The 15,545-nt window shown below is 44.0% G+C and overlaps 1 protein-coding gene across 1 annotated transcript in view; it reads left to right on the top strand.

Annotated features, from left to right (window-relative positions):
• Positions 1 to 4,373: 4,373 nt before the first annotated feature.
• LOC116390797 (chloride channel protein 2) overlaps positions 4,374 to 15,545 on the top strand; it is a 140,320-nt gene continuing 129,148 nt past the window's right edge. Inside the window, exon 1 of the mRNA XM_031860857.1 lies at positions 4,374 to 5,043. Coding sequence (XP_031716717.1) covers positions 5,014 to 5,043 — 30 coding nt within the window. The 5' untranslated portion in view covers positions 4,374 to 5,013. The remainder of the gene's footprint in view (positions 5,044 to 15,545) is intronic.

The raw sequence follows: 15,545 nt of genomic DNA, 5'->3' as shown, positions 1-15,545 counted from the left end.
CGAAATTCTCTAGAAACAGAGTTTCATTTCATTTATTTGTCTATGTTACGTCATGTTATGCTGGTTGTGTTGTGTGGTCAATGTCATTGATATGTTACCTCTTTGCTCTCTTTTGCATGTTGAAACACATAAAATCAGGGGCTGAAACGTCCTTCTCTTGGTGGCTTAATTTCCACTAATCCAAGTCCAGAGCTGGAAACAATGCTTTTCTGACAACTGCAGAGAGATATAAGCAGCCAGAGGACAGGATTTATAGATCTCACCATTTGTCTACGTGCAGGAAGCAGAACTAGTGCCACAGACTGAAGCGCACATCTCCCCATAACCTGCTGGTGGAAGGTGAACACACCTGAACTCACCTTGTGGGAAAGATACATCATGTACATCTGAACTAACTAACCTAACATGCTGTAATTTGACAACGGAATATTTATATTTCCCTTTTGCCGTCACATTTCCCTTTATTGAAGAAGAAGGATGTTGACGAGTGAGACGACTCGATGGTGCAACCTCCCGACGTGTTTCCTCTGCCAGCTGAACGCGGCATCGTTCATCACTTCCTCTGCTGCGGGCCGATCAGTGACAGAGAGGTAATGTCAGACCATCATTACTCCTCGTACCTCTATTACTGACGGGGCCATTATCACGGAGGCTGAGAGGGCCCAGAGGCCGGACAGCTGGGGCCGTCTTTTCCATTCATCTCGTCCACACACACACACACACACACACACTTGTTGACGCCTGCTGAAACAGAAGAACGTTAAACTTCATGGCAGGAAACGTTGAACACGAGGAGACTAGAGATGATTTTGCTTTTTCACTGTTCTAAATGTTTCCTTATCGGTCATCAGTGTCTCCCAAATGTTTTCTGACAGAATGAAGGCTTTTTAAGAGTGATGTGCTCACAAAATGTACAACTTACAACAAACAGAATAATGGAAAATCCTCCTGAAAGATATTGTTTAGTATAAAGATATATTACATTTAGCAATTAGCGCCACCTCCTGACAATAATAGGAAATATTATTAAAAGAGCTGGTAAACATTAGCCCTTCTGAATAATATTAAATAATATTAACAGTTTGATGCCAACAATTACTAGCTACACAATGACCTAATGACTCGTCCTTCTGTTATAGGTTTGTTGGTTTTGGTGTTTTTTATTGAACGAGACGGCTTTTAAAAGAGAGCTGAGTCACAATAACTAAAAATCAAGACAAAGTGTAAATAAATTACAAATGAACATAGCTAGGACCAAAGGCTTCTCCACTACCCAGCATGCTCCTGCTTGTCTGATGTTAGGTCCCAAAAAAATACGATGGATGAAAGCAGCGGGAGGTTGGTGACTGTTGAGCCCACATCTTCACAGAGACCTGGATCCATCTTCGTCCAGGATCAAGCTGCACTTGACGGTTGGACATCAGGACAGAGAGCAGGACTCTGGTGGACCAGAGCAGGAGGACTCTGTGTTTACATCATGAGGACTCTGGTGGACCCGAGCAGGAGGACTCTGTGTTTACATCATGATGCTTGGTGCTCAAACACAGTCACGGTTGATGGACAATGTTTTCCTCATGTTGAGGTTTTAATATGAAGATGACAATAAATGATCGTTGAATCCTACAGTAAGCAACTCTTGCTCTACAGACTCCATCAAGACCCGCAGCTCATTAAGTCTGATTCAGCAGGCGCCCTCACAAATAAACAGACCTCCCGTAGCAGTTAAACACACAGTCAGCTTGATTAAATCAAACCGTGTGTTGTTGTTGCATTGTTCTCACTATCCTGCAGCACGTTACCCTGAGCCAAGAGGGGCCAAGAGATCCACTGACCGTTCGCTCGGCACACGTCGTGTAATGCCTCATAGCAGACCGCTTTCAATTCAAGCTGTTCAAATCCCCCCCAAAAAAAGTCCAGAAGTGTTGCACTCCATTATTGTGGAGGGGGCTCTGTCACTTCCACTGTGCTTATCAAACCGTGCAGACGGAGAGAATTCGGTCGTGTCTCGCTCCGGCAGCTAAAAATCCCTTTCCATACATATCATGAATGCAGGGTTGCATGGACACAGTTACAGTCCAACGGTAGGTAGTTGGAGAGCTGATTTTGGTGCCAGAATGTGCCTATATAGGGTGTAAATAGTTTGTGGTTTAATATGCATCGCTTATATTTCTCCATAGCAAAGGGTACAATAATCAGCATCCAGTGCTGCTGCGTATGCTAATATTGCTCATCAAAGCTCCAAATGAAAATGTAAATAGGCCTGGAGGATATAATGCTCCGGCAGCCAGCTGAATGTGGAGACAACAGGCTGCAGGAAAAGTCAAAGACAAAGAGATTCTCAAACACACTCGGGTGCTTTAAATGAGACCCGAGCAGCCGAGAGAAGCACAATGGGGAAGCTTCCCGTTCATTTTTCTAAACCTGTCAACCTTTAGACGCCCCGTCCCGAGATATTCAGGCTCTAATTAAGTGCTCATGGGTTCCAGATTTCCAACGTGCCCCCGTGTGCCCCGATGAATTTTTTTTACCAACACAGCGTTTCTTTGACTGTTTTAACAGGTGTGCTAATGGAGCGAGATTGCGAAGGGGCGATACAGAGGTGTCGCCAATTTCTTTATTGATTTGGTGGCGCTCTCTGTTTCGTTGTCTGAGGGATGACTGCATCTGTATCACAGTGTGAGGAGACAATTAGGGGCCTCAGCTTCACGCTATTTGTCAGAGGTTCACACTAAGTCCCGCCCCATTGTTTACAACGAGAACAGAGGGCTGCAGGGATATACATGTGCAGTTAGCATCACACTGGTTCCCAACACAAAAGACCAATGGGATTTTTCAATAGGATTTTGGATTATTGCAGGAAATAATCTCTGTGCCAAACTAACGTTTATGACGCTGACACATTTTGTTCAGCAAGATAATCATCACAAATGAATGAATTGATTTATTACCTCAGTAAACATTGTAAACATGAGTTTATGGTCTCAATCTCTAGTTTCAAGTCTTCTTCAATACAGCATGATGTTCATTTAGTACATTATGGTCCATTTAGAGTCACACAGACCATAAAGCAGGGGATGCTTTAGGGCGGGGCTGCTGTGATTGATCCTCAGTCCAAATATGGTCACTTCTGTTCATCGGTTGTAAAAAAACAACAACATGGCGATGGCCGTAATCCAAGATGGCGACAGCGAAATTGCTGTAGATTGCTTCTGACTATTTTTACCCCCCAAGAAATTGAAACCATGAGAGAGATGGATTTGCCTTTTAGAGGCGATATATAGCAAATGGCGTTAGTTATTTTGAATCAGAATGACCCACATGGAGACTGTGTGGGTCTCCATTATTGGAGGGCCGGCCTCCCACCCCATGGCTCTAGTGTATCTGCCTCTACTTCTCTGTATTTATACCCCTAGAAGGGGTTTCTGAGGGATGATGCAAAAAAGGAAGGCAGCAAAGAAAAAAAAACCAAAGGAATCCTGGAGGGGAAACCCTTGATGCAGTCTGTACGGACATCTGACACTTGGTGGAGAAGATTTGTTTTCCAGCAAGACAATGAAAGCCAAAGAAACAAGCAATAAAGTCAATGGCCTGGAGTCCAGATCTTGTAAAAAAAACACACACAAAAAGCGAGGCTGCTCACTCATGATCCCTCCATGCAAAGAACAGAAAACCGCAAGTGTCCTGATGTGCCAAGCTGATACAGACCCATTCACAGAGAGTCATGGTTGTAATTGCTGCCTGAAGGGAGAGGATGGGGGGGGGGGGGGGGTACTTTTTATTGGCACCCTATCTCAAATCAAATCTGTTACATAAAACAAAGTATATGTATACAATAAAGTATTAATACAGCTGTTGGTTCGGACGTATAACGGCTGGATTAATACTTCCTGCAGCTCAAACTAAACCAGGAGTTCATGTAATTGTTTGTTCTCTTGCTGGATTTTAAATGGATTTTAAAAGTCTTCCCTCCGGCTCCATGGGTAAGGTAACACACCTCTTCTCTATCCAGCTATAATGAAACCTTAGCACTTCTTAAATCATGTGGACTCGCTGGTTTGGTGCCTAATGACTAAATTAGATTTAAATTCGATCTTTCTTGGATTTACTCAGCGTATATACGAGACAGATGTTCCTCACATCTGCGCGCGTTGTGAGCGCGTGCGTCGGCATCCAAACTGGATCCACCAAAAACCTCCCACAGGTAGTAGCCTCCTCTCTCTCACACACACTCGCATTCAGCTTCCTGCGTCGCCTTCCTCTCCCTCCCTCCCCCCCTTCCACCTCTCCAGTAGTGCGCACTCACACCTCACAGCCCCCCCCCCACCCCCACCGCATCCCACTGTGTCCAGTCCGCACCAGCCGGTGGACGCACATCTGGACCAGCGACGAGGCGGGAATCGAGCGTTGTTGGTTTTTTTTTTTTAAATACTCCGCGGCAGCACCCGCATTGCAACACCGGAGCTGAGGATGCTGAGCACCGGCTGTTGAATGTCAGAGAGGAGCCTCTCTCGCCTCTTTGCGTTGTTCCACTTGTTCATCACAACCAGCAGTGAACAGACAGATGAACACACTGGTCACGCGCAGTCACGGCGTGCCGTTTCTTTTTGATAGGATTATATATATAGTGTGTGTGTGTGTGTGTGTGTGTGTGTGTGTGTGTGTGTGTGTGTGTGTGTGTGTGTGTGTGTGTTTTAGCATAATAAATGCGTCTTGGAAGTTGAAGCTGTTGCAACCAATCGGATCTGGAGCCCGCTTGACACCGGTGGAAGCCTGAAACAACAGGATCCGGACCGGATCACACATCTTTGCAGCAGCAGCAGCAGCACTCGGGTTCTTGTGGAGGATAAACTGTTGCCTCGAATCAAACTTTGTCTTTCAAGTTGCGGGATTCTGACCTGCCGGACGCCTCCCTCCCCCCCCTCCCTGCTGCGCCCTCAGCGCTCTGAGGGTGAGAGATGGAGAGCTGCAGGTGACTGACCGCTCACCGCCGCGTCAGGACGCCTGCTGAACCGAATGGGAAACCCAGGGGTCCCGGGCAGGATGGTGGGTAGGCTGCGCACTGCGCGTCCGCATGCCCGACTATAGTGTGTTGTGTGTGCGTGTGTGTGTGCGCGCGCGTGTGTCATCCAGCATCATCCAACCTTCATGTCGCCTCTCAGCCAACTTCCTCACCCCGTCCTCACCTCCACCATTCCCTCACACACACGCGCGTGTGCACGCCACCATATGTCCCAGTGTTTGTAGTTGGCGCGTTCACCACGCTTATGCTGGTCACAGGATAGATATAGAGATCTGCACATCAGCTGAACACACACACGCACACACACGCACACGCACACTATCTGCGTTTGAATTGGCCGAGTGATCATGTGCCTTACTCTTTCAGGAAATGTCACTCCACTCTAATTCGTGAAGCTTGCATCTTCAGTCATGCCTCCACACACACACACACACACACACACACACGCACGCACACACACACTCACACATACTCTGCACAATGCTGAACTGGGCCAGAGGCAGCGAGTTGCATTGATTTCATTAAGTAGAACCAAAGGCAAAGCACTGGCCCTGCAGCGGAGAGCATGAACACTCCACAGGTCCTGGTGCTTAGTAACACTTTGCATGTTCAGCGTCCACATTAAGGGACCATGACTGTGCCCGGATCGTCCCACTAGGGGGGCTCAAAGCAACCAGCAGCCTCCCAGATTTAACCCTGAGTTATGAACACTGAAGCTACACAGCCACAAATCATCCATCCGGGATTCCACTGGAACTTTTTCAATTACATGTTTGCAAGTTGAGTTTGCCTCATCTATGGACCTACTTAGATTCTGGGTTTTCTTTACTGAATTTCCCTTTCAATCACTTGTTGGATCCAGTTGAGTTTTATATGGGCGTTGTGGTGTGACGGTGTTGTGGCTGAACAGCATGTGAAGTTACACTTCGTCAGGCTCCTCTGGTTTTGTGGCAAAGCTTTTGCTCTTTAATTACAGGGAATTTCCAACAAACTTTGAAGTCAATGCCCCCCCTGTATGTGGTGGATTGACATACTGTATATGTCATTTTTTAAGTTGTCTCTCGATGAACTCAGAGGCAGTGGATTTAAGAAAATAGCCCTCGAGGATGATTCATCCATGACTGCAAAGAGAAAAGAAAATTGCTGGCATGTTAAGTTTTAACCAGCAGGAAAATGTTATCTTCTCTAATGAGTATGAGAGTAGTTGTTGCTCAATTATCGTCAAAAAAAATGCAGCACGTCCCTAAACTTCACGGCTTACTAGTAGAATATTTGACATTTTCTTTCGAACGGCGAAAACGATTGATTATAGCCGATTGGTTTTCTGTCGATCGACGATGAACTAAATGTGTCAGCTGTAGATTTAAGTTCTGCCTCTGTCGCCATGGAGTCTGGCTCATATTATCTCAGGGTCCTTTGAGAGGCGACTGATGGTAATAATCTTTAATCGTTAATCCATCTCTGTCTAGAGGAGGAGGATACGGTGGCCGAGAAGTGTCGAACTAATTTAAAAGTCACGACGCAAATGAAAAAGCTGGAAGTGAGCAACAACAGATGCTATTGAAGACGGACTTGTTCCACATATATATAATTTAAAAAATATGTAAATAAATGGGAACGTATGCAAACTACAGGCCGCCTGATCTCATCCACCTTCCAGCCGAGGACCAGTTCATCTGGAACGAGCCTAGCAGGCCGCCGGCAATAATGGTCGTCCAGTTTCATTGTCCGCATCCGTAGTTGCTCACTTTGAGCTTTTGCATTGGTTCGACACTTGTTGGCCCCCGTAGCACGTGGACTCTATAACAGCCAGTATCATGGCAGCTTGTGAAGTAGTCAGAGACACAAATTGTATTTTTATTTTGTATGTGGCTCAGCACATAAACACTCCCAATGGACAGTCGTTAGGATCCTTTTCCGAGGCGGACACACAAATGAAACACATCCGTGTGACTACGCAACGGTCTAAACTATTCATGGTGTGGGGGAGGGGAACAACAACAAACAGGACTTCCAACTATGATTCTGGTGTCATTTGTGCTTTTGTTGCCTATAATGTTTTTGACGCTTTTCATAAACCTAACTAAGAATTTGTTGCCTAAACGTGCCTTTAATTCCTACCATAACGTCGTTAGTTGTGTCAAGTGTCAAGAAAATACCGACAATTCTTCTCCCTGTACACAAAATAATTGACTGTATTTCGCGGCGATTCGTCACAAACGGCCACGAGACGATGTTGTATAAATATGTCTGACGTGTCCGTGAAGAAGATTGTGTTAGGAGATAAAACGGGAAACATTACTCCTTGCGGAACTGGACATTGCATGTTTAATTCTCTTTCAATAAGATATATTATAAAATCCATCATAGTGTGACCATGAGACAGTTAGGTAGTGACATTTTCCTTCCTGTCTTCATGATGGCAATTTTATCATTTTGTTTTTACAAATACATCTCTCAGACTATGAGTAAAGAGCTTGAGTGCTTAAGAAGTTCAACTGTTGTGATTTAATGTATTTAATGTGAACGTAGAGCTGCTAATAGGCTAACCGTGATGTGGGATCATGTCTTCGTCCAGCCTTGTGAGTCCAGGTTCATATCGGGGATACGTTACTCTGGCGTTGAATGCTCAGAGGAAGCTTTCTCAACTCTACTGTAAAGCTGCTACAGTAACTTAACTCCACTCGCGGGGCTCTTCGGACACATTCCATTAATTAAAGTAGTCGACGTCTAAGTGTGAAACAATTAGCCGAGGCAGAAACCGAGTTGGCAAAAGAGCTGCGGGTCTGCCGGGGTTTTCTTTTTTTTTCCTCAAGCATAAATCAGTCCGACGTTTCCACGAGACTAATAGAGTTGTCCACCGCCAAATAAACACCAAGAGTATCAGCGGCCACGCTGCCCAGGGCATGTGATGGATTTCTCTTTTAAAGTTCACCACTTGAGGGATGGCATCAGACCTGCTGAGACAGGAGGAGGGGAGGGCGCGAGGTGAAGGGGTGGAGGCCGGTGGAGGCCGGTGGAGGTTGGATTTCTCCCAGTATTTCATATCGATCTCTGAATCTCGCTTCCTCTTTGATGGCCTGAGAGAATGTCGAAGCCTTGGACGAGGAGGATAACAAAAAGCCTGATTTGTTTTTCCAAAAATTGTGTTCAAACGAAAGTACTTCTTCAGAATTTGAATGAAGTTAATCCACTTCATTCGGTGGGTGGAGCTTCAGAAATCAGGGCTTGATTGAGATCGTCTTCATTCCTTGTTGCTCTCTAAAGAAAAAAAAACACATTTATGTCTGTCTGTGTGGTTCACTTTGTGCTGGATAATCATCTCCCTTGATTGTACACTCACTGGAGCAAAACTCCCATTGGGTCCCATTGGGTTGAGCAATTTGCAGGTATTCTGTTGATGGAACACTGTTGGTAAAGCAGCAATGGTAAGGCCATTTAGCAGACTGGGGAGGCTTTTTCTGTACTTGTTTTCAATGAGAGTGACGCGTTTTGCGCTAACAACTTCGCAGGAGCACCCTGAACGCCTACAATCAATCAAAAGAAAAAGACCATGAACTGCAAAAAGAAGAAGCTCTGCTTTGTTTTGAATTGATCCCCGAAAGACTTTCGTGTTGCGAGAATGTGACAGGCTAGCAGCTGTGAATGAGTGAGTATGCCAGTAATCTCAACTTTGTCTATGATTTCTCGTGTTGTATTACACTTCTGATATATCTGAACAAAATGGACTTGACTTTACCAAAAAAACCTGTAAGCACTTGTGCAGTGGCAACAGGTTCTTATTGTCACGGGGCATGGTGAGGACTCAAACGCAGACAGTCAGATGGAGTGAAAAAGGTTTTAATGATAACCAAAAAGCAAACGGGGAATCCAGGGACAAGACAAAAGACGAGGGGGAAAATCCGGCAGGAAAAGGCAGAACAGGCAGACTGGAAACCCGGGAACAGGACGAGCAAAACGGGCGGGTAGGTCGGAAAACAAACAATGATCTGGCAGTGGGTGTGCGCGCGGCAGGGGTTTAAATAGTGAAGGAGGCAGAGTGAGCAGGTGAGAGTAATGAGCTGAGTGTGACTGGCAGGTGCACTGAATGAACTGATTAGGTGAGCGAGGAGCTACAGAAAGAAACAAAGACACAGAACACACAGGGCAAAGCCTGATCGTGACACTTATACTAAATTCAGACTACAAGATATCGGTCTCAGATATCTTTTATACAGTCTATGGTCCTGGACTACTCGCAGTACTCAATCTGACTACTTCAAAGAGTTCAGCAACCAGGAACAGCGTATTTAGACCACTAATAGCCACCGGGATTCACATAAATCCTGAAATTGACACACATTGGTCCAACAGAGTCCCCTTGAAACCAGGACCAAATCAAGACTTTAGACTCCAGGCAGTCTCATCAACATTACATAGCCAAAGCAAATAAGCAGAGTGTCTCTTCAGTGTAAGAGATGCAGACGGATCCTGACTGCATCCAGACAGAGTGTCCACAGTCTGCCTGAGAGGAATAACACTACAAGAAGTCCTTGCTGCTAGACAGAGGAAGGATGACGTCGTCACAGCAGAAAATAGGACATCATGGCACTTTGAAAGTTTTTTTTAAAATGTGATAAATATCAAGATGACTTCACTGGTTTTATTCCTCCTTCGGTCAAGGTCTCCGTCACAGACTGAAGGACGGGAGCGACAGGAATAATAATGTTGACATTGCTGTAAACTATTGTATCTGCTTTGACTTCATTGTATGTTTGCAGTTTTGAATTACCAAAAAAACAGGACATCTGAGATGATGGACATGAGGCAATCACTTTTTGTTTGACATATACATGCATATATATATATATATATATATATATATATATATATACACACAGTATATACGTATATATATATATATTTGTTTCGTTGTCCTGGGGGAAAGTCCTGTGTTTGCTCCGATCCGATGCTGCCTCAGCCCCTGATCACACCGAGGTGCATCACTAGAAACCCGTCACCTACAAAACCAATGCTTTCCTCTTGTCAGCCACCATCCTACCGACCCGCTTGCCGGCTCCGGCATCGGGCAGAGCACGAACGGGACGCCTGCTCCTGTGTGTGGAGTGGGCACAGTGAGCAGCCTCCATCACTCTCAGGCTTTAATGCCTTTGTGATCATCCGTCATGTGAAAATATGAGATTTCTACATAGTTGGAGAAATCTTTTTTTTAAAAGTGTTCTCTTGTAAAAACGGTGCATGGAGCTGACGGCATCTGGTGTGATTTAAAAGTAGCCCACTTCGCTGCAGTCAGCTGGAGCCCCAGAGAGGTTAACAGAATGGAGTCGCACTCTGCGTCACTTATTTCCATCACGCTTTCTGTGGTTAGGTCATTTACACCAGTCTCCGTTTGTAAAAGTTTACCTCCTGGGATTTTTGTGATGACTCAAATGTTCAGAGGGCAGCCCGAGTGAATAGGTAACAACTTTATAATGTGCTAATATGTTATGTTTATAGCTTGTTGCTGCGTTGCCCCCGAGCGGCAATAAAAACCCACACGTATTGGCATTGTTTTGGTCTGAAAATTACTTTATTTCCAACATGTATTTCCAGACTTTGCGGTAACATAATACATAGCAAAACAGAAACGTACACAGGCACATTAGAAAGATACATAAATGTTCCTTCATCCTGTAAAAATACTTAATATTTAAAGTACCTTAGAGCATCCGTAGCTTCTGTACTCTGAATATTTGACAGTGAAACTGAATAACTGAGCGTTGTACAGTCACAAGAGGGATTTAAATCAAATATTTTGCATTTGATTGGATTGCTAAAAAGTGGGCGGGCTTAGAGTGTCGTGCGATACGGAGCGACGAGGAATGTAGTTCCACACACACCTCTCTTGTTGCTGAAAGATGGAGGTTGACTGATGGATGTCATGATGTTATTGGTTGGTACTAGTTTATGAAAGCACATGTTTTACCAGAACAAAAGATGATTGGATTTTTTATCTGAAATATGAGGAACTCCCATATTGTTTTGGCATATATTATTAAATAGGTTAACATTGTGACCGGGGATGCGATCTACAATGGTTAAAAAAAATGCATTTTGCCCTGATGCTCGCAGTACATCCTCATTAAGCCCATTGATCCTCGCCAAAGTTAGCTCCATATTAAATATATCTATATGCACCATTGATCAACTGTCAGATATTGGCTTTCGCTGGATTCTGTAAAAGTCCAGTGTGTCGGATTTAGTGCCATCTAGTGGTAAGGTTGCAAATTGCGACCAACTGAAACACCAAAGCGTGTCGGAGAACTATACGGTGGCCGACGTGAAAACACAAAATGGCCAATGTTTGGTTTGTCCATTCTGGGCTGCTGTAGAAACACGGCAGATGTTATCTGTGCTTTAAAAAAAAAAAAGAAAACATACATGTTAATATTATATTCCATCTCTGCTAATAGATCGCCCGAAATCCTGAACGCTGGAGGTTTAAGAAGACAGCAGCAACAGGAAAGAGACAGTAGACAAGCTGGACATCCGACAGACTAGAACAGAGTTACGGTGACATTTGCATGTGCCACGATCTGCTCCACATCACCCGAGGCATCTTCAGACCTGTAGATTTCCATCATGGCACCCTGAAAGCCATTTGTTAAAAAAAAAGAAAAGAGGAAAATGAGCCTTTCTTTCTCTTTCCTCATTCTCTCTTTGCCTCGAGACAAACATGGAGAAGAGGCGACTCCTCCGGCTGAGCACTGAGACGATGGGTGGAGGAAAGAGAGGGAGAGGAGAAAAGGGAAGCGAGACCTGGTAAAATAAAAAATCATAAATGACTTGAGCTGCCAAATTTCATGGACCGTGTTTCATTTTTTAAAACGACTGACTCCTGACTCACCTAGATTGCATAGAATCTGCTCACTGTTCACGGTATCAAACTGATGTATCTCCATGTAGTGTGACGCACGATGAGCGGCGGCTTTCAGCAGGTCGTTTTTTTTGCGTGCGCACTTCATCGATTCCAGGATTTATGGGTAAAACAAACACCTCCCATCCCAGCGTGCGAATGACTTTCTTGTGAACATGAGCGCAGATAGATGAAGCTTTTGTGTCTGGAATGAGACGTGCACACAATTCAGATGTTACACAAGGCGGTCATACCTGAAAACACACACACACACACACACACACACACACACACACACACACACACACACACTGTTTCTCGTAATTGAATCATCTCCAGGTTTTTAATCCCAGTGGAGACCAGTCAGCACGTACACTCAAGGTCACTGACAGATGCATTCACACACAGATCCAAACAATGAACACACAGTCTACTGGAAGCACATTCAACATGCTCAGTTTGCCAGCGCTGCACACAAACAGGTGCTGAGAATGACAAGACACATTCTTCTTCTGCACTAAGTAGCAGACTGAAGTCTTGGTTCCAGTCTTGTGTGTGTGGGTGTGTGTGTGTGTGTTTAATTGATTAAGTGGATGTACTTAAACAAACAGAAATGCTGCAGAGAGGACATCCTGCTGCAAACGGTGAAAGCAAAATACCTGTTTTGGAAGCCAGTAACATCAGACATGAGGAAAAATGAAATAGACCATAAAGCAGGGTATGCTTTAGGGCGGGGCTTACTGTGATTGACAAGTCTCTACCAGAGACGTATATACGGCGTCTCTACGTCACTCCTCATTCCAAATATGGTCACTTTCGCTCACAAGTTGCGAAAGAAACAACATGAAGATGGCCGTAATCCAAGATGGAGATGGCAAAATCGCCATACTCGTCACGATGACTACGTCCACTTTTTGTATACAGTCTAGGCTTCATATGTAAAAAAATGTTGTGTAAAGTATCTCCAGGCGGAGCTGTGTGTGAAGTGATGTCACTTGGGCCTAACGACTACAAGTTTGATAAAAGTTGGGGGTGTGGCTATAAAGAAGTGAGTTTACTAGACCTCTGTAACCAGCTGCTCATCTCTGCCTAAAGCTAGAGACTCGAGGACACCAGAGACTGTTCCTGCTGATGAAGATTCATGTCCCTAGCTGTCTGACACTGCAACACAATACGACGTGTAGGAGCTGACCCCGTGTTAGAGTACAGGATTATACGCAGCGCATTTAAAATAGGCTTCCTCTCCTCCGGATGTGTCATCGTATATATTTCCTGGAAAGCTGGTGACAGGAAGGTAGAGAGCGCTTTGTGAACCATGACAGTGTAGCCGCCTGGCCCGGGGGATTCGCAGGATGATTTATTCAGCACCCGGCCAGCTGATGGAAAACACAACTCATTTACATTTGGTTTAAAAGAAGTTGGCTCAACAGCTGGGTACAGAGAATCGCTCAATATTACTAATGGAATAATAAAGCATTGTGATGGATAGAAGAACACTGAGGAATGTCTAAGACACTGTCTCCCAGTGTGGGCAGAAAATGTGGCCTCGGCGATAGGTGCTGCACGGTTTGCGGCGCAGAATGAAAGCTGAAGTCACAGAGGGAATGATATGGAGTTTGTAGTGGTGTCTGACCTCGGTCCCACCAAAGCAAAATACATCACACAGCAAATATCCACCTCAAGCTGTTAACTTAGTGTGTGTGTGTGTGGGTACAACTATATTTGTGAGGACCAATTTGTGTTCAAGACTGTCAGAGTGAGGATATTTTAAGTGGGGACATTTTGACTGGTCCTCACTTTGGGACAGACCTTCAAAGCCCTGTCTGAGGGTTTCAGACTTGGTATTAAGGTTTCGGCATAGACTGTATAGAAGAAGTGGGCGTAGTCATCGTGACGTCATGCATTGGTATGTGGACGGATGTTTTGAGGCCTTTCATTTGGCAATTCCCCCTTTGCCATCTTAGAATACGGACGTCGCCATGTTTTTTACCGCAACCAATGAACAGAAGTTACCATATTTAGACTAAGGAGGAGTGACGTAGAGACGCCGTATACGTCAATCACAGGAAGCCCGCCCTAAAGCATACTCAACTAGCATACTCATGTAAATGGACCATAATGTACTAAATGAACATCATGCTGTATTTAAGAAGACTTGAAACTAGAGATTGAGACCATAAACTCATGTTTACAATGTTTACTGAGGTAATAAATCAAGAGAGAAGTAGAGTCATTTTCTCATAGACTTCTATACAACCAGAGGAGTCGCCCCCTGGTGGAATTCCTAGGGAATGCATAATGTCAAAACGCATTGTCCTGTGAGTGTTTTTATTGCCTCAGGTTGTTGTGCTTGGCTGGCAGAATAAGACGGAGGCCAATTGGCAATGCATGTCATATGTTACTGCAGATGGACAGCTATCTGCATTGTGTTATACTATTTGGGTGTGTGTACTTGTATTTATCATGTTGTGGGTGCAAAAATATGTTGACAGATCTACATTACAACGACTCACCAGATTCAATTTTTGGGCTCTTATTTGGTTGTTTTTAAAAGCTAGTGGCGATTTTCAAAATCGTTTCGAGTTTTTGAAATGCTTACACTATTAGACATTTTTTTCTCCCCCAGATTGTTCAGCCCATTGCCAACGTTCAATGCCAATACAGGAAGTAATGTGTCCTTTGTGTAGTGAGGTAGAGATCAGAAAGGCCTACATGAAACGAAACATTTAGGATGATGAAATATTAAATATAAGATATTTAAATTTAAATATTTAAGATTTATGAGATTTACCTGAGAAGCAAAAATCTTTGCGTGTCCTGTTAAGATCTGGTCTTTTTAATGCTGAAACTGGACAGTATGTATGTCTTGAATAAGAATAGTGAATTTGTCCAATGTGCTGCCTGAATGATATGATGATTACCTTAAATTGTAAATATGAAAGAAGCAAGAAAGAAGAATTTAAATTACTCAGTTACTTGGAGAAAATCTGGGAAGTGAGAAAAGAAGGACACATTAGGATAAATGTCTGGTTTTAGGATGCATTTTCTTCATGTGAACGTTTTCAGAACTGCTCTCTCTCTCTCTCTCTCTCTCTCTCTCTCTCTCTGAATATGATATAAAACATATGAGAGAAAAGCTAAAGTTGTGTAGTGTTAGGGTTCGGTAAGATATTCGGATAGCGTTTGGTTTAGTTGTGCAGTAGCTATGGTTATGGTCAGGGTATAGGTCTCAAGTGAACAATGATGTGCCTGTGTGACAGAGAAACCGATTTAACAGCAACGGAGGAAACAAATATAATGAGGAGATCTGGAGGCAGACATGATGATAAAAGCAGGAAACAGAGACAGCATTTTCATCGTTTTATCTCGGAGCGGTCTGCAATTGATTTTCAAGGTTCTTGGAAAGACAGTGGCACTCATTCATGAAAACTATCAGACTCTGCTTGTTACACTGCCAAACTCCATATTTATCAATTCAATCTGTGCCGGAGCCATAAACAAAGATGTGACTCTTATAAGCTGAGGACGTCTCTTTCTCTGCTCATGTTAAACACTATTTGCACAGCACCTGAAAGACTATTGAAATTACATCATGATAAAAATGACTTCCGTGCTTTGTGACCAAATATA

The sequence above is a fragment of the Anarrhichthys ocellatus genome, unplaced genomic scaffold (genome assembly GCF_004355925.1).
Source record: "Anarrhichthys ocellatus isolate YVR2014 unplaced genomic scaffold, GSC_Weel_1.0 scaffold24, whole genome shotgun sequence".
Taxonomy (NCBI): domain Eukaryota; kingdom Metazoa; phylum Chordata; class Actinopteri; order Perciformes; family Anarhichadidae; genus Anarrhichthys; species Anarrhichthys ocellatus.
The sequence above is the reverse complement of the archived record's forward strand: the minus strand, read 5'-3'. Positions and strand labels throughout refer to the sequence as shown.